An 18180-nucleotide genomic window follows, 5' to 3' on the forward strand; every position below is an offset into this window, starting at 1 on the left:
GCATCAGGCCCCTGCCGCCTGTTCCCACTGCCAGCGGCGATCGAAAGGGGGGTGCGTGTTAGGTGAGGCGAAAATTAAAAACTGAGTCGCATGTGGTCACGTCAGATCCTGCCGGTTTGTAGCACGAGCTGCAGCCCTTCCGAGCGGCTGAACGGCAGGGATCTTGTGGGGCCGTTTCAGGGCGTCTGGTTTTTAAAATAACGTCGATAAATGTAGGACTGAAATCCTCGCCGACTGATAACGTGCCGGCGCACAGACTCGCCCCCTCGGTTGGTGACTGGGCGCTTGCTGTGTCGGCACAGACAAGGTTCTTTCAAAGGACAGGCTTTCTTCATCATTTGGGGTGTATTTCTGGGCTCTGGGAATACTCGGGTGAGGGCTGGGGCCAGAAGTCGGGGGTCTTCTGTGTGGGCTGTGCCAGTAACTGGGCCTGCATCAAAGCCACCCGGATTACCCCGTGTCACCTGTCTCTGAGTGCGAGAGTTCTCGGTGGAGCCTGGTGACGGGCCGACAAGCTCACCTTGCAAAGTGCACTTGCTGGACGGCCCTTTGCCGGTATCATTTGCGCACCCGCGCGTATCTGGGTGTGCGCTCTGTGCCGCTGCCCCGCCGGGCCCCGGGGCGTGCACGGTGGTGGAGGTGGACAGGTCCCTGTCCTCGAGGGGCTGGCACCCGAATGGGGAAGGAGAGAGACAAAGAAGTGCCACTGGTGCCCTGGGGTCAGGGAGACCCTCGGAGGCAAGGGCACCGGGGCTGGGACTTGAACCTCCATGCCTGGGGAGGGGCCACGACACGTTCAGGCAGAGGGAATACGAGAGCCCAGGCCCTGAGCGGGACTGAGATAGGTGTGCCGGGGAAGGAGACCCTGGTGGCCTGAGCGCGAAGTCGATGTGGGGCCGGCCGAGAGGTCTTGATTTTATGGCTTCCTTTGGCCGAAAAAGAGAAAATTATCCCGTAATCGGGAGGATAGCGGGTTGTCGTGTGGGTCGTTACCTTCCACGGAGCCTCATGGTCCGGGGACCCAGGGTTCTGGGCATGTTAAGAGTCGGCGTGCAGACCTGTCCCTGCTGTACCCCGACGGTAAACACAGTGTCGTGACTCACTCTGAACTCAATAGCGAGCATCAGTTCAGCCCAGGAAAGTGACGTATCTTGGATTTTGCAGACTTGTCAGCAATGAGTCACTAATTTTAGAAGGCTTCGGTGCATGGCCTGTGCAGGAGCCTGAGAGTTTGTTTTCTTTCCCTCCCGTGCCCTTAGCATCACCATCCTCGGAACGGGTGCCAAGTGGCTGGCTGTGCTCGAAGAGAAAGACCTGAAGCCAAGTGAGTAAAGCGTGCCTCTCGCAGCACCTGGCCCGTTCCCCGTCTTGCCAGCCAGGCAACTCAGAGCTGCTCCGTTACCTGTTTCCTGCACGCAGGCCAGGCTACAGGTGTCGGATTTAGTTTTAATCTTTCCGTGGTCCTTCGCCCTAGTGGAAACCCACAGTCTCCAGACGCTTCATACGGTCCTGTCCACCGGCTCCCCGCTGAAAGCCGAAAGCTATGACTATGTCTACAGGTGCATTAAGAGCAGCGTCCTTCTGGGTTCCATCTCAGGTACGCTCCCGTCTGTGTGCTTGTGGGGAGGGGGTGCTGGAGGAGTCAGGACACGGGACACGACCGGGCCGGTCGCCCCCCAGCGCGCACAGCCTCTGACCCACACGCCTCTGTGCACGTTGGCTCTTCTTGTCCCTGGTCGTCAAGTTCGAGAAAGTCGCCGAGTTGGCAGATGCTGAACCGTGGCTCCTGGGGGAGATAATGCACCCGCGTGTCTCACGTCAGTTACAATCTCATGTCCCGGAAACGGCTTTTTCTGGTAGATTCTGTTTTCTTTATTTTACAAAAGGGAAAACAAGGTTCAGGAGTGTTGACCGACTTGCTGGAGCTGCCCCACTAACGGGGCGCGGTGGAGAGATTCTAACCCGGCGCAGCCGCCCCGGAGCCTGAGCTCCTCCCCTCGCGGTCCTCCGGTCCTCGCGGTGACGGGAGCTGGAGCCAGAGGGCAGGGCCCTCTGCCTCGTTGGACCTCAGCCGGGAATGTGCGTGTTGGGCATCTTGAGATTTTCACCGCTTGCTTCTCGGGTCACGTTCTCAGACGACCTTGAAAGCACCCTGAGTGTTGATTTTGGGGTTACAGAATTAGCGAGTAGGAGAATTTGCAACTACAGAATCTGTAAATACTAAGAATTGGCCGTGTATGAGAACAGTCGTTGCAACGTTGCGTCTGTTCATTGAAAGCCGGAAATGACCCGTGTGCCCAGTAGAAGGGGATTGATGGAATCATTTATGGTGCATCCTTTGTTTTTGCAACTGTTAGAAGGGAGACGATGACGATTTTTATTTAGATGGAAACTTATTTGCTGTAATTGAGAGAGGGTTGTGATGTGTTCAGAAAAGCAGACTCCAGAGTTATCAAGCGTGGTCACCTTTGTAGATTGGAGAAAGGCACGTGTGCAGGTGCGTGGACGCCCGCGTGTGCATATGGGCGTTGGGATTTCAAGTGGCTTTTTTTCCCCTTACTTTTTTCCTAACATAAAGTTGTGTGAAGATAATTTGTATATTCAGAATCCAAAAGGAAATAGGGTGGTGACCTCGCCCCCCCCCCCCCATCCTCCTTCCCCAAGGAAGCCTGTGCCGGTTTCTGTCAGAGGCCATCTGTCTGTGCGTAGGTGGCACAGCAGTGTTGGGGGGGGGGCATTTGACGTAGGGTTCCCACTGTCCCACGTTTTCCCCTTAACGGTGCGACCTGGGCTTCGTTCTCCCGCAGCTCATCAAAATCTTTAGGTGACTGTATTCTTCTGAAAGCACATCTTTAAAAGACGCCATTTGATTTGCTGGAAGCCTGAGGCTGAGGACGCCCCCGCCAGCCCTCCTCCTTCCAGCTGGGCCCTTGGCCCGAGGCTGGGGGTCTTGGGCCGTTGGGGCGAGCAGGGATCCCGCCAACATCCGAGAGTGGTCTTGGGACCTCCCTTTCCCCTCTGGGCCTCAGTTTTCCCTCACGAGGAGTGGATTGTAGCGTGGGATCTCCAGGGGCCGACTGGGTGGGCACGCCGGGGCTCCGGTCCCTTATTTCGTGGAGTCATTGGCCTCACGATAGGTGACATCCGTACATGTCTGCTGCCCGCGTACCACTCGGTGGGGTGCCGTGAAGCCCTGAGACATAACAGCTATGTGTCCTGAGACAAGACGGTCCTCGGGAGAAGCAGGAATAGGGTTGAGGAGCTCCTGTCTGTATGAGCAGGTTGCCTGCGTGGAGGGTCTCTGGCCGCTGGGAGGGGAGCCAGGTGTCGGGAGACTCACGTCCGCTCCTTACCCTCCTGAGAGTTGTGGGCCTTGAGCCACCCACGTTCCCTGCCCCAAATGCTGGTTTGTAGAAGCTTCGGGAAGTGGATTTCCACGGTACTGCTGGGCGATTCGGTGACATTCTAACAGCGGGGCGTTTCGGCTCAGAGTCTCTCGGCGCCGGGCCAGTGCTGTGTGTGTCACGGCGTCCCCTGAGAGCATCTGGTGCTCATCTGGGGGCTGTGCTGGCACCCCCCCTGGGGCCCGGGGCGCTGAGACGAACGCGATCCTCGTTTTCACGGGGAGGGGAGCAAGGGGACAGTCGTCGGCAGCGGTGGGTCCGGCTTCGGGGGGTCCTGCCGCTCCTGTCTCCGTGGCTCTTGGGATTGGACTCCCTTTCGAGTCCCTTCCTGAAACGGGAGTGTTTCCCATCCCACGCCGCCTCGTGTGGGAGGCCCTCGCTGCACGGACCTCGGGGTTTCTGCTCGCCCAGCGGCCGCGTGCGTGCACATGCCAGCCAAGGGCCTGTGTGCGTGACCGTCTGCGAGACGGTGCCCGTGCCGCAGATCTAACGGGCGAAGCTTCCGTCTTCCCTGAGCCCGCGTCTTGAACTTCGAGGTGACCACGAGAGGTCATCTACTTTGTGCGTCCTGCGGCAGGAAGCCTTGGTCACAGAATAAGTCCCCCAGACACGGGCGGTTTGCTGCAATTCCGTTTCTTCCTTTAGAAGCCGGAACCATTCGGGGGTTTTTCTGTATTCATCTCGAGAAAGAGTGGGACTAGCTGTCCTTTGGGGTCTCCCTCACGGGGTGTTCCCCAATAATAAACACGGCCGTTTGTCCCCGTCTTCTGAATGTGGGTCTCCTTTTGTCGTGTCTGCAGGTGGCACCGACATCATCTCCTGCTTCATGGGCCAGAACTTTTCTGTTCCTGTGTACCGAGGGGAGATTCAGGCCCGGAACCTGGGCATGGCCGTGGAAGCCTGGAACGAGGAAGGTGACAGCTTCACTGACCACTTTTCTTTCCGTGCCCGGGCGTGACCTGGATGCTTGGTGTCAGTTCTGCAGAACCTCCCGGAGTGGGGAGGCCCTGCTCGCCTGTAGAGTGATGCAGCTTCTCGCCCAGCCCGGCCCCAACCCCCTTCAGCCTACCCGCCTGGGAAGTCGGTGTTGGGCCGGATCACAGTGGAGAGCTGTGTGTTCAGGAATAGCCGGAAGGCGGCCGTTCCCCCGGCATCCAAATGTCGGAGATGCTGCTGAGGCTGCCGTACTGCCTTGCTAGTCCGACACCCTGACCTTGACGAGGACCCAGTGAGGGAGCTGGGGGTTGGTCTCTCTGGGTTGCTTTGTAGCCTGTTAGCAGCCACTGGCTATAAATCAGCAAAGCCTGTTTGTGTCTCCAGCACCAAACAGGGCCTGGCGTGTGGTGTGTGCACTGCACAAATTTGCACTGCAGCCACCATTATTTCGACCTGGCGGAGTGCACGGGGAGCTTGTGCCAGCTCCTGTTGGCACGAGGGAGAGGGAGAGACAGCAGCAGTCGTGGCCACACCAGGCTGCGAGCCTGGGGAGTGCAGGAAGGGTCTCTCCTGAAGTTCACAGAGAGTGTTGCCAGAGACCTTTCTGAAAATCCATTCTTATCCTCAGAAGAAGGCTTTTCCCTGGTGCTGCCTGGGGTCATTGCTCCGAAAAGTTCTTGGTTCCGTACGTCTGTTTTCCTCCCCACCGTCCAACCATTTCTCTTGGCTCTGGCTGCCGCCGCGTCCGGTAGCCTGCTTGGGAGGAGATGCTCCTGGCACAGAGAAACCGACGCTTCCAGAGGCACACGGTTACCTGTCTGCCCGTCTTCTGTCTCGGGGCTTCGGTGGGGTGACATGGGCTAGGCGAGGTGATGGACACGCGATAACCCGGGAGCCTCCGTGGATGCATGGGGGGTGATGGCTTCTCAGTGCAAGTCCCGCCCTGCTGCACTGTGGAAGGTGCTGGATAGACGGGCACCAGCCGGCTTTCCACAGGCCCACTCAGTGGGAGTGGGAGGGACGCGGTCTGGCCCTGTCTCCGTGGCCTCCATGGCCTGTGCTGTGCCTGGGGCTGGAATCCAGGCTGCCCTTGTGGCAGCACGTGTGCCTCAGTGCCACCTGTTGAGCTCACAATGTGGTGATAGAGAGAGAGGGTGAAGGTGGGTACCCCGTGATGCCGGAATTCTACCCCTGGAGAAGCATTTGCACCTGTGAGCAAGGAGACCTGTGTGAGGGTGCTCCCCGTGGTGTGTGCGTGCGGGGGCTCCCCCTGGTGCGTGTAGGTGCTCCCCATAGTGTGTGCGTGGGTGCTCCCCCTAGGGTGTGCGCAGGTGCTTGCCCTGGTGTGGGCACGGGTGCTCCCCTTGATGTGTGCGTGCTCCCCATGGTGTGCCTGTGGGTGCTCCGCGTGGTGTGCACACGAGTGCTCTCAGTATTGTGGGCGCGGGTGCTCCCCCTGGGGTGGGCGTGGGTGCTCCCTGTGATGTGCGCGTGCTCCCCATGGTGTGCGTGTGGGTGCTCCGCGTGGTGTGCACAGGAGTGCGCTCACTGGTGTGGGCGCGGGTGCTTCCCCTGGTGTGGGTGCGGGTGCTCCCCGTGATGTGCTTGTGCTCCCCCTGGTGTGGGCGCCGGTGCTCCCCCTGGTGTCGGCGCGGGTGCTCCCCGTGATGTGCTCGTGCTCCCCATGGTGTGCGTGTGGGTGCTCCCGTGGTGTGTGTGAGCTAGGGAGCAGAGCTGGGAACGACAGAGAGGTGCGTCTCCGGAGGAATAAATGCTCGTGATTGCACACGGGAAATCACAAGCCCCGAACGACCCGATTGGAACACCACGTAGTAGATGAGTGAGTCCCCCCGGTGCCACCCTGGGAGCGGCGCTGGACACGCGCCGCGTGAGGCCGTTTACGTGGTTTGGAAACACACAGGACAGTGTCGGTGGAGTGAAAGTGTTGACCCCCGTGTGGGAAAAACAAATCACCTATCGAGGAGAGGTGGGGGGGAACGCGCCGGGAGGGAAGGTCTTCAGGGGAGGAGTGAGCGCGGCTTCCGGGGGCGCTGACGTGACCAGGGGCGCGCTGTGCCTTCACGTGGGCCCCACGCACGGCGCGGCGCGTACGGCGCAGCGTACGGGGTGGCTAGCGAGGGGGCGGGGAGAAGCCCAGGGGGCGTGGCTGCCGTGGGTGCTGAGGTTATTTTGCATTCTTCCCAAACCAGGAAAGGCGGTGTGGGGAGAGAGCGGGGAGCTGGTGTGCACCAAGCCGATCCCCTGCCAGCCCACGCACTTCTGGAACGATGAGAACGAGAGCAAGTACAGGAAGGCCTATTTCTCCAGGTTCCCAGGTACGTGGGCTGCGGGTGCAGACTCGGCCTGGCCGGGCCCGCGGGCTCCGCTTCTGGATGTGCCCCCTCCGCCCGCGCGTGGGGAGCGGCTCACAGCCCCTTCCGCCACAGGGGCGATGGTGAGCGTCTGCTCAGATTCTTGTCACCTTCAGCTCGAAGCCGCCACGGGAAACCGGCGTCCGGGTTTAACTTACCCTTAACCGGCCCGGGTGCGCAGAGCCCCTGCGCCCCGGTCGCTGCTGCCGGGAGCCGGCACGAGCCAGTGGTTTGCCCGCGGGAGGGCTGCGCGCTTACTCAGGACTGTGCGGCCCGTCCGGGGGGGAGGGGGCGGGGCCCCCCCGGGCGTGTGCAAGCGGATTCTGGCCCGGACTCTTCCTTCCTGCCCCACGCACCCTCACCCGGTCCTCACCGAGGGGCTGGATGGACAGTGGGGAGGTTTACAACCCGCTGGTCACTCTGGCGCAGCCTGACGCCCTCTCGGTTCGTCTTCTGAGCGCGCCTTGTCCCAGAGCCCGGAGGTGTTTTACTTAGAGCTCTGCTTCCTCCCCCCGCCACCTTGTCTCAGAAGCACCGCTGAGCTCCCGCAGCTGCGCCATTCGCAGTTCAGCAAGCCCTCTGTCCCAGAGCGGTTTAGTCCAAGTACTTGCTTCGGCGTCTAGAAAGTGACCCGATTTTGCATTAACCACGTGTGGACGGTCTGAGAAGGGCAGGTGACCGTTGGTGGCAGAATTTGCCGTGGACCTCTCCCATTTCCCGCTTGGCCTTGCGTGTTTGCACAGCCTGCGTAGGACCACCGTCCTGGCTCCACACCTCCCACTCGGGAGTCGCTGTTGCCTTTCCATTTTTGCCTTGGCTGCCAGGAGTATCGGACTGGAAATCATTGCTTGATCATAGGATTCCGCTTATCCCCAGGACAGAATTTGATTCTCCTTAAAGAATCTCATCATAATGGTCAGTTTTGTAAGTAGGTGCCTCAAGTACTTCCTGCGAGTAGGTGCAGTATAGGAACCAGTTATGCACAGAGGAAGACAGTGAAGACAGTGGGACTCTGAAGCTGTTGGTCATGGACCGGGTGAGCACGGGTTGAACCTGACCGTCTGTCCACTCCCCAGCACTAGGAGATTCTTACACTGTTTTGGAATTGATGGTTAAAGAAAATAGTTGGAAGGCAAGGTTGTCCTTGCTGTAGCAGGAAGGAGACTCCCAGACACCCTTAGGCCGGGCGAGAATGTAAGCAGGCAGTGATATCCAAGAAATCAGCGAGCGAAGAGCAGAAGTTCAGCACAGAGGGCGTAGTGTCTCTTTTGTGTTTGGAAAGGAAGTCTATGTGTGTAAGTCTGTGAATAAATGCATGACAAAGGGTTGTCTGAGTGGGGGAATTATGAGCCGTTTTGGTTTTGTTCATGACATCTTACTGTTTTTAAAAGCCTAGTGAAAACTTAAAAGAGAAATGAAAAACAGACCGAAGAAAGATTCAGACCGTTCTGATTCTACAGAGCAATGACTTCAGCTCTGAGTTTCCTGGCAGCCAAGGCAAAAATAGAAACAAAATGGGCACAGGGAAGTGTAGAGGACACGGGACACTAGGCCTGCCCACGAGCTGCCAGGATGTTGGGCTTGATGACATGGAGACGGCCAGTGTCCCTCAGCCCTCGTCAGCAAAAGAGTCCAAAGCGGACGGAGGTCCCGAGTCCAGTAAGAGAAGTGTGTGACTGTGCGATTTATCCGTGATGGCGCGTCTGTGTACGTGGAAAGCTGTGCCACTCTTCTTTAACGTACAAAAGTACGTGCTCACCGTAAGAGGTTCCCTGCGCTGGATCTCCAGGGTGGAAAGCAGGAGAAGGCCGGGTCTCCCCCTTCACGCTGGCATGCTTGTCCCCAGGCACCATCACTCATGGGGGTGGGAGGAGGGGTGGGGGGCAGAAGCAGAGGCAGTCTGCCGTGGACACAGTGGGAGCTGCAGGCCTGCGGAAGCCCACGAGGAAGCCTGTGACAGCCTGGCACCAGAGCCGCCAGCCCCTTGTGAATTCCTCCTCGCGACTTTGTTTTGTACGAGGCGGAACCATTTCGCTGTCGCAAATGACCGCTCCTTCAGGGTGCATTTGCGTCTTCCGTTTTGTCTCCATTTCCGGGGCCGTGCGTTAATTATCAGTTAATTATCAAACTCCTGGGACACCGGGCTGCGCATAAACCAGACGGTGTGCCAGCACGGGCGCCCGAGTCCCCACATGAGCAGGACAGGCCCTGCTGCTGTGTCTGCGGCTTTCTGTGTCCCGGGACTGCGCGTACAAAGCCGGTCCCCTGAGTGGCCAACCCGTGTGTTCCCGCCAACAGCCCACACGTAACACCTGCAGTCCCGGGAAGTTTTCCCTGTTTGTGGGGATGAATCTTTTGCCAGTGCGGTCAGGGGGGGGGGGGGTTCGTTCTTCAGCTTGGGGAGGAGGGAAGAAGGACCTTGAGGCCTACGGTCCTCTTCTGCGTCAGAATAAGTGAGCTCAGGGGTCCTTTGGTCTCAAACCGCCTCCCAGGGACCACCCTCCCTGCGGACGGACGGACGGACGGACGGACGGACAGGCGCCCTGACTTCCCTCTCAGCGGGCCTTAATCCACGCTCCTGGCAGCGTGTGGCCGTGACGGTGAGCGAGCAGCAGCAGAGCGTGTTGTTGGGGTGGTGCCTCCCGGACGGTTGTGAGCTGATTGGGTTAACCCCTCGGGTCCGGAAGCTCCTGTAGGATTGGAGGGGGAAGATGCCACGGCTGGTTTTAGTTGGCATTTTCCCTTCCGGGCCGCAGGGGCCCCCTCGTTTCTGGAGGCGAGGCTGCCCCTGGTGGCTGCAGGGTTATTCACACCCGTCCGGCCTCCTCCGTTTGTGTGGCTGGTGGGGGGTCACTGCATCTGCCGGCGGGAGGAGGCCTTTGGCTGGTTCAGCCGCTCCCTTGGCAATGGCCTCGGCCGGGGGCGCCTCGGCCGGGGGCGCCTCGGCCGGGGGCGTGGGGGGAGGGCGTGGCCGAGGCTGGGGCCTTGATCCCTTGGGATATTAGCTTTGCTGCACCCCAGGGCGAGGGCCAGCCCGGGACCCCGCCACACAGGGGGAGGTAGCTGCCTGGTTTCAGGGTCACCTCTGATCCGCCCGCCCTCACCGCCTTGCACGTCCCCCGGGTTTCACCAGCTACTCAGCTCTGTCCACACGGCTGGTGCCTTAGCTCAGGCCTCCGTTGCTAGGACTGTCACAGTTTTCTCCCACTGCCCGTGCTGCCTCTGTTTTTCTCCTTGAAGAGCGGCCCGGACCCCTCCGGACCGTCTTTCTCGTCTGTCCCAGACCGCCCCGTCCTCCTAAAGCGTGGACTGTGCTTCCTACCGTTCAGTCAGAGGACCTTCCCCCGAAGCTCCCACTGACCTTCCCCGGCCCCTCCGGCATCCTCGCTGCTGGGGTCGGCGCCCCTGACTTCCCGGGGTCCCTGTCGGGCGGGCCCTGCAGGAGTGGGGTTTCTTGCCTGCTGGTGCGGGTCGGAGCCGGGTGCACGGGGCCCCCACTGGAAGGGGTGCTCCTGGGGCGGGCGCTGTCTAGGTCACGTCTGCCCCCGGCTTCCCAGAGCCGCCCCTCTTCCTGGTTTCTGAGCCTCAGCCGCGTCTGCAGACGGGCATTAACGTTGAGGAACCGTGCGAATCCTGTTGCCGTCAGGCCCGCGTGGGCGTCTGTCCGGGCAGCCAGTCGGGACCCCTTCTCCTCGGGGTGACTGAGCACGTCTGCCTCCCTGCAGGTGTCTGGGCGCACGGTGACTACTGCAGAATCAACCCCAAGACCGGGGGCATCGTCATGCTGGGCCGGAGGTGAGGGGTCTTCCCGAGGCATCGAGGCAGGGGGACAGGAGGCAGCCTGCGTCTGCTGCCCGAGGACCGGGGCCGGGCCCGATCCACGTTTCCGTGCCCCAGGGTGGGGTGGGAGGCCTGTGGCCAAGGCGCGGCCAGCGTCCGTCCACAGTAGCAGCCGCCCTTTCAGACCTGGGATGCGTGGGTATTGGGCACATGCCACACCTGTGCAGGTGGGAAGGGACAGGTGTGTTCACACAAAGGGGACTCCCTTGTTGTCTGGCTTTTGGTTGAGAGAGAGAGAGAGAGAGAGAGAGAAGGTGGCTGGTGGGGATAAAGAGCAGGGGAGGGAGCCTTCCTGACGGGGCCCGGTGTTGCCATGTGGCAAGGTGGTGGTGGCCCCCACCCCCGATCCCCGTGCGACGAGCCTCACTCAGGAGCTCCTGTGTTTGTGACCGCGTCTCTCTTTCCAGTGACGGCACGCTCAACCCCAACGGAGTGCGATTCGGCAGTTCGGAAATCTATAACATCGGTATGCGTTTTCCCTTGCTCCTGAAATCGTTCTTAGGTCATCCCGGAGGGGGGCAGCCTGTCCTAGTGGGGAGCCCCGGAGCCCGTTTTACAAAGACCCCGCCTTTTGGCATAACTCTAGCCCATTTGCCTCAGCCGTGGGAATGGACAGTTGTGAACTTACCTGGTCCATGTTGCTTATAGCCGTAAGATCCCAGAGCGGTATTCTTGAGGTCACAGGGTCCCATCCCTGCTCTGTCACCTTTTTTTTTCACAGCGAGCTTCCTTGGGTTGCTTAGTTGTGTCTGCTTTTTATGGGTGAAAAAGAAGCACAGAGAGGTTGTGTGATTGCTGGAGGTCACACAGCACCATTCAGCACACTAAATAAGGACAGCTGCACAGTCGTCCGTGGGCCTTTAAAATGCCCACCAAGGCCATAAAATCAGCCTTCCGAGGAGGTGGCTTCCTGCCGCTGTCACATCAAGGTTGTTTGCGCAGCCGGGGCGGAGAAGTCCCAATCTGTCTGCTCCCAGCCTTTGTTCCCCCCACCAGTGGAGCCCCCATGGGCCACGGGCCTTTGCTTCCTTTTTATTTTTAAATTCACTTGTAGTTACGGTTGAGTTTGGCTTCTTGGAACCGTCCAGCTCGAGCTGCAGCTGTGTGGGGGCATGTGTTGTCCTTGTCAGCTGTCCACGTGACCAGGTGGTGTGCTGGGGCCAGGGCAGGGTCAGGGCCATCACCAGCGATGGGCGTTCTGCTTGTCCCCCGGGGGGCTCTTCCCCGGGGAGGGGGGAGGGGGGCCGGTGCGAGCGTGTGGCCCCTTCCCCTGTCTCTGCTGCAGTGGAGGCCTTCGAGGAGGTGATGGACAGCCTCTGTGTCCCCCAGTACAACAAGGACGGGGAGGAGAGGGTGCTTCTGTTCCTGAAGATGGCGTCCGGCCACGCCTTCGGGCCCGACCTGGTGAAGAGTATCCGCAACGCCATCCGCCGCGGCCTCTCCGCGCGGCACGTGCCCAGCGTCATCCTGGAGACCAAGGGCATCCCGGTAGGTGCCCCCGCCGGGCTCCGCCCCGCCCCCGCCCCCGCCCCCGGCAGCCGCGACCCGGTCGCCCCCCACGCGGCCCGGCCTCTCCCGAGGAGCGAGCTCACACTCTGTGTGTCGTTTGTCCGCGTTGCTTGGCAACGCCATCTTTTCTCTCCCACCGTCTCTCTCTCTCTCTCTCTCTCTCTCTCTCTCTAACCCTTCCCGACTTGCCTTTCGAGTAACTTGTGCTCAATGCCTGTGTTGGGAGGGTAGGCGGGCCCGGCCCTGCGCATCCACCTGGCTTCCCCCCCCCCCCCCCCCCCCCCCCCGGGGCGGGCTCGGTGTTCTCGGAATTATTAACAAGAAAATGAATTTTGACGGTACGAAGAGCCGCTGGCGGCTGCTGCCCTTGCCTTTGCATTTTGAGTTCTGCCCGTGGAAAGAAGACCCGAGTCTATTTAGAGGCTCATCCCCCCCTTGCACTTTGCTCAGGCTCTGAGTGGGGGAGGAGGCGTGCCCAGATGGGATCTCAGCGTTCACTCGGACCGCCGACGCGTCCGTCAGCCCACGGCAGAAACTGCCGAGTGCGTGTGCCCGCGCGTGTGCACGGGCCCACCGATCGCACCGAGCCGGCCTGTCTCCGAGGCCTGCGGAGTAGCTGTTCACTGAGGGGTGGGGATGGGGGTGGGGGGCAGCTGAAGCAGGGCCCTGATGTTGCCCCGAGCAGGGATGCATACGTGGAGTGCGGGCAGGGCTGGGACTTGCTACACCGTCCGTGCGGTTCTGTCACGTTTTGGTTAAGGCACAGCTCGGGAGTTCTGTCTGTCTGTCTGTCTGTCTCTCCCGGTCGGTGACTCCTGATGACTCCGGAGACGGTGGCTCTCTCAGGGAGGGAGGGATGGACACTTACTGCCTTCTCTCGATGAGGGCCTAAGGCTTTCCTTCGGTGAACCGGTTCTGTGTGCTTCCGGCACATTCTGAGTGACTAGAGTTTGATCTTCCCCTTGGCTTTCTCTTGTTGAGAAGGAAAGTGTGTCCTTTGCTGCCGGGAGGGTTATTCCCCAGCCGTGTCCATGCACGAGGATTCAGTGGAGACACGGGTCGTGGTGACCGTCTTTTGTCCTCAGCCTGGCGCCCGGGTCCCTGTCAGCCCAGCTCTGTCTCTGCTCGCTCTCCCCAGGTGCTGTCCCCTCTGGTTGGGCTGGGGAGTCATTGCAAGGGTTCCTCGAGGTTTTTCAAGGCCCCGTGTTTTCCGGTCCTCGTGCTCTGCCCTGACGGACCGGGTTGGCCCTGTGCGTTGCTGAGCTGGGGAGGGGCGGCCCAGCCAAGGAGACTCGGGGCCCTGGGGGCACGGCGAGGCTGGCGGGTGCCAGGCGGCCGCTTTCGGTGGAGAAGCCTGGCCCGTCCCGATGGGAGGCAGATGGCGGTTATCTCTCGGGGAGGCCCGAGCTGGGGCTGGGCAGTTTCTGCCTCCCTGCCACCCTTCTCGCCAGAGGACACAGTAGCGGGATTTTTCCGAAACGAGGCCTTCTTTGTTTTGTCAGCTGACGGAGGGTATAAATTATTAGCTCCCCCGAGTCGTTCTTGGACCTGTCATAGAAAGCTTACACGCACACGAAGCAGGTGAGACTCCTGCTTTTCGGGGCGAGCGGGGCTGACGCCCAAGTGACAGGCAGTCCCCCGGAAGCCAGCGCTTAGACCCTTAATTAGTTCACACGTCGCCTGAGTCTTTCAAGTGGATGAATTTTAATTACATCTCAGGTTTAAAAAAGTGGTGCCCGTGGAGGAGAGTTGAGGGCACCGGCGGTGTTACTCACGGGCTCTGTCCTGCCATCTCCTGGCCTGACGCCCGCACTGCCACCAGAAGCCTGTTGGGACCACGGGCCGGGCCCACGAGGCGTGGATTCGAGAGGGAGCTTTGGACGTTTGGGAGGCTTCTGACTGCGAGGAATGTAGTGCCCCGGCCGGCCCAGACGAGGGCTCTGGGGAGGGGTCTGGGGAGGGGTCGGGAGGCTCCCGGACGAGCTCCCTGGCGAGGGGATCGGTGACGAGGGGCAGGGAGCCGCCCTCCGCTTGCACGGAAGTGACGGCTGGGTCGGACGACACAGGGAGGTGTCGTGACGTCAGGAAAAGTAACCAAGTAGAAATAGTCTAGCGGCGAGCGCCGAGAACCACACCCGCAGTGCGGGGAGGGGCGCTGGCACCCCCGACTTCACGCCCGAGGGGACAGACCCGGGTTGAGGGATCGGCCCTCAGCCCCCCAGACGCCGGCCGTGGTGGATGGCGCCTTCCTGGGCACGCCTGCCCGGCTGCCGGGTCGCCCTCGGTCTGGCTGCAGGTGGAGGCCATTCGGTCTTGGTCGGGACAGCCAGATGTCGGAGCCCGAGGGGTCTTTTCCCCTGAGGGCTCAGGTCCCTTTCTGTCTGTTTTCTCTGCCCGCCCTGGCAGTACACCCTCAACGGCAAGAAGGTGGAAGTGGCGGTGAAGCAGGTCATTGCTGGAAAGGCCGTGGAGCACCGAGGGGCCTTCTCGAACCCCGACACCCTGGACTTGTACAGGGACATCCCCGAGCTGCGGGACTTCTGAGTGGGACCGGCTCGCACCACACTCGGCCACACGTGTCTGTGCTGTGACTTCCGTGGCTTCCAGAAAGCGCTTAGATACGTACAGCCCTTGGGAAGGCAAGCGTCTGCGGGCTTGGGGAAGATCGTCTCTGATCTGCAGCTGCATCGGGCGGGGGCCCGAGTCTCCCCGGACCAGAGGTTGAGAGGGAGGAGCGTTTGCTTGTGTGTGTGGCAAGGCTTCGAGGGTGTGTGTGTCTTCCCACCTGCGCCCTGGCACGCGCTGCCAGGCGCCGGGGCTCGCCTGTGTGGGGGCGGTCACGGCCGACGGCCTCGGCCTCGGCCACGGCCACGCTCTGGGCACCGGCTGGCTTTCTGGCGACGGCACACCCCCGCTGCAGCCTTGCACCTGTTGCTTTCTTTTGCTCTCTTTTGTTCTCTTAACGTGTGAAACTGTGTGTTCTGGCTCAGGGCCCGTCCGTCTCCTGTCGCCCGTGAACTGCCCCCCCGCGGCCGACCACCCCTGCGTGTCTGTGTCTGTGTGCAATGCACCGGGTCCCCGCGGTTCCTGGCGGGGCCGTGTGCTCTGACCCGCAGGTGGAAGCTCCCTCTGGAGGACACGGGGGTTTTGTGCTTTAACGGGGTCCCTTTATCTCGTGGACTTTGAATGGTTTCAGAACGTTTTAACGTCCGTTGTCTGCCGTGCGGGGGCGTTCGCGGAACTGGCCGTGCGCCCTGTGGGGTGGCGGTGCTCTCGGGGAGTTGGCGGGCCGCCCGGGCGGCCGTCACGGGGTCCTCCCCAGACGGAGCTGCCTGGCCTCGGGGGACACGGCCTCGCCGCGCCCTCCACCCGGAGCCCTGGGAGTCTCAAGTCGCAGCTGTGATACCTGCACTTGTGAATCGAGTCCCGGGTGCCGCAGCCGGGTGGCTGGTACGCACTTTGGGTTCAGAGTGTTGATTCCTGTAATCCTAATGTTTGTTTCTGTACTCGTGAAAACTGAGCGCAACGAAAACCTTTCTCGAATCCCTTTTCTTCTGGATGACAAAAACACGGGGAAAAAGCGCCATGAAGAATTTATACAATAAACACATGCACACACGCGCATATACACATGCGTGCACACCTCTGTTCACGTGCGGCGGGCCGGTACGTTTTCTCTGGAGGGGGTGACTGGATCCGAGGTCCCGATGCTGCCTGTGCCGCGGAACCAGCCGGGAGCCCTGCCTTGGGGGAGACGTTTGGCCACGTGGTTGGAGCCTTCCCGGGCCCCTGGTATTTAGCACCCGTCCGGGGCGACCAGATGGCCAGCGAGGACTTCTCTGTGTGGAGCCGGCACCCCAGAGGAGGGCACTGTCCTTACCCTGGACTCCCCCACGGTTCCAGGAAGCCAGGTGTCTGGACAACAGTCCTTGTCATTGCAGGAGCTGAGGGTCTGGCCGCGTGTCACCGAACCTGGGCTCAGCCCAGCGGGGCTTCCTTTTCTCCTGTCCCGGGAAGCTGGAGGCAGGTGTGTGCCCGGGGCCGTGCGGTAGCTGCCGGATGGCCAGCGCCCGTCTGTGCCCTGCCCGCTCTCCGTCCGTCTCCGCCTGCCTCCCAGCTCCCATCGTGTTCCAGGCAGGAAGGAGGAAGTGACGGGAGGGCTGGGTGAGGGGCAGAAACCACCCCCCCCCCCCAGCCTGTCCCCTTTCAATCGGCCAAACGGTGGGTTTTCTGGAAAACCCACCCTTTGCACATCTGCTTGTGCCTGAGTGACCAGAGGTGGGCCATACACGGCCACCCCTCGCTGCAGGGGAGTCTGGAGGTCTGAGCATTTTAAACAGGACCTGTTACCTTTTTCCTATTCGTTTCCTGTTGCTGCTGTAACAAATTACCACAAAGTCAGTGGCTTAAAACACAAATGTATTACGGTTCTGGAGCTCAGAAGCCCGACGCAGGTGTCACTGAGGGAAAGTCAAGGTGCAGGCAGGCTGCGTTCCTTCTGGAGGCTCCAGGAGAGACTCCCTTCCTTGCCTTTTCCAACCGCCAGAGGCGCCCTCGTCCTTGGCCGGTGGCTCATCCCTCCGTCCCCAGAGCCTGTGGCGCCTCCTGCCTCCCTCTGCCACACAGGAGACCTCTGAGATATGTTGGCTCCACTCGAATAATCCAGGATAATCCCCCTATTGTAACATCTACTGATGAGCAAAGCCTAACTCCATGTGCAGCCTTAACGCCCCTGACCACGGAACCTCACGTTTCCACCCGGCACGTCTGGGGCCTCGTCCCGCCTGCCTCACTTTGCCCGCCTGGCCGGGTCCCGCCGCTGAGGAAGACGGCGAGCGGTCCCCAGGCGGTGTGGGCCGTCGGGAGCCCTGGCGGTTGACTGACCCCAGGCTGGGGCATCCTCCCTGTGGGACCGGCCTGCCGGCCCCCTCCCTCCCAGGACTCGGGCCCGACCCTTCAGACCGACTGTGCCTCAGGAGTGGTGAGAGCTTACCTGCTGTGCCCTTTGAGTTCCAGCAGGACCCCCCAGGCTGGCTGAGCCCACGCGTCCTCATTAACAAGCCACGCTGGACAGCTTCGTTAATGAGAGACAGATGATCTGAACGACAGCCATCGAGCGCCCGTGGGGCCCGACCCTCCCCTGAGGTGCCTTGGCCTGGGCGTCGCCCTGCGAGCACCTGCCGGCCAGCTGCCTCTGCCTTTGCCACCCCGCCAGCCAGCGGCCCCTCCCTCCTCCTCCTTGATCCCCACCGTGCTCGTCCCCACCCCTCCAGAAGCACGGGGCCTGCAGCGTGGCCTGGCTGGGGTGGGGGTGGGGGGTTCCCACGGCCTGCGGGCCCCCGGGCAGCTGTCCGTTCTCTGGGTCTGTCTTCCCACCTCCGGGAACCTTCTGTAGGGGGACGGCCCCTTCCCACTCACACCGTGCCCACCCCCGCCTCCTGGCCTGTGCAGACGATCCTAGAGATGTTGGAACACCGTGTCGGGGTCACTTGATCCCTGACCCGTCCCCCTTTTGTGCCGTGTTTCCTCTGCACTGGCCCCAAAATGACCCCTCTTGCTGTGGGTACCTACCTGCCTGCTGGCCCACCTCCCTGCATATGAGCCCTGGGGGACCCCAGATTTGCTGCCTCATCTGGATCCCCGGCCCCTGGCGAGCCCCCTAGCAAATGGCTGAACCCACCAAGGCTTGGGAAAGGTGTCTCCCTGGCCTTCTCACCCGCCATCACCGTGGGCGTGTGTGACCAGGAGAGACCCTCCGCTCCCCTCGGGCTTCGAGGTCCCAGGGCAACGTCTCGTGGGGAATAAACTCCCTTTCAGGGCCCAGCCGTGTCCCCTAGCCCCGGGCTCCGCCTTCACAGGGACAGTGAAGCGCACACGTGTATCGGGGGTAAGTTGTGTCGTTGGGGTACAGGCTCATCTACTCTGATGAGCCCCCCCCCCCCCAATCTGGCTCGGTCGGAAAGAGTTTTTCCCCTACAACAGCTTTGAAGTAAATGGGTGGACTGGGTGGGGTGGGGGTGGGGGGCTGGGTAGGTGGCTTTGCTCTGCAGGGTCACCCAAGTGACCCGAGTTTCTTCCGCCTGGTTGCCGGGCCCTCCCCCGCACGGCAGTCCCGTGCA

General features: G+C 61.3%; 1 protein-coding gene across 2 annotated transcripts in view; it reads left to right on the plus strand.

Annotated features, from left to right (window-relative positions):
• AACS (acetoacetyl-CoA synthetase) overlaps positions 1-15689 on the plus strand; it is a 52009-nt gene extending 36320 nt beyond the window's left edge. Inside the window, exons 11-18 of one of the 2 annotated variants that reach the window (XM_040444096.1) lie at positions 1260-1324; positions 1475-1597; positions 4205-4318; positions 6551-6676; positions 10438-10507; positions 10960-11018; positions 11838-12040; positions 14468-15689. In XM_040444096.1, the coding sequence (XP_040300030.1) occupies positions 1260-1324; positions 1475-1597; positions 4205-4318; positions 6551-6676; positions 10438-10507; positions 10960-11018; positions 11838-12040; positions 14468-14605 (898 nt within the window). In that variant the 3' untranslated portion in view covers positions 14606-15689. The remainder of the gene's footprint in view (positions 1-1259; positions 1325-1474; positions 1598-4204; positions 4319-6550; positions 6677-10437; positions 10508-10959; positions 11019-11837; positions 12041-14467) is intronic. The other variant, XM_040444095.1, reaches the window with a different exon arrangement.
• The last annotated feature ends 2491 nt before the right edge of the window (positions 15690-18180 follow it).

This window comes from Herpailurus yagouaroundi, unplaced genomic scaffold (genome assembly GCF_014898765.1).
Source record: "Herpailurus yagouaroundi ecotype Mexico unplaced genomic scaffold, PumYag 191, whole genome shotgun sequence".
NCBI lineage: Eukaryota > Metazoa > Chordata > Mammalia > Carnivora > Felidae > Herpailurus > Herpailurus yagouaroundi.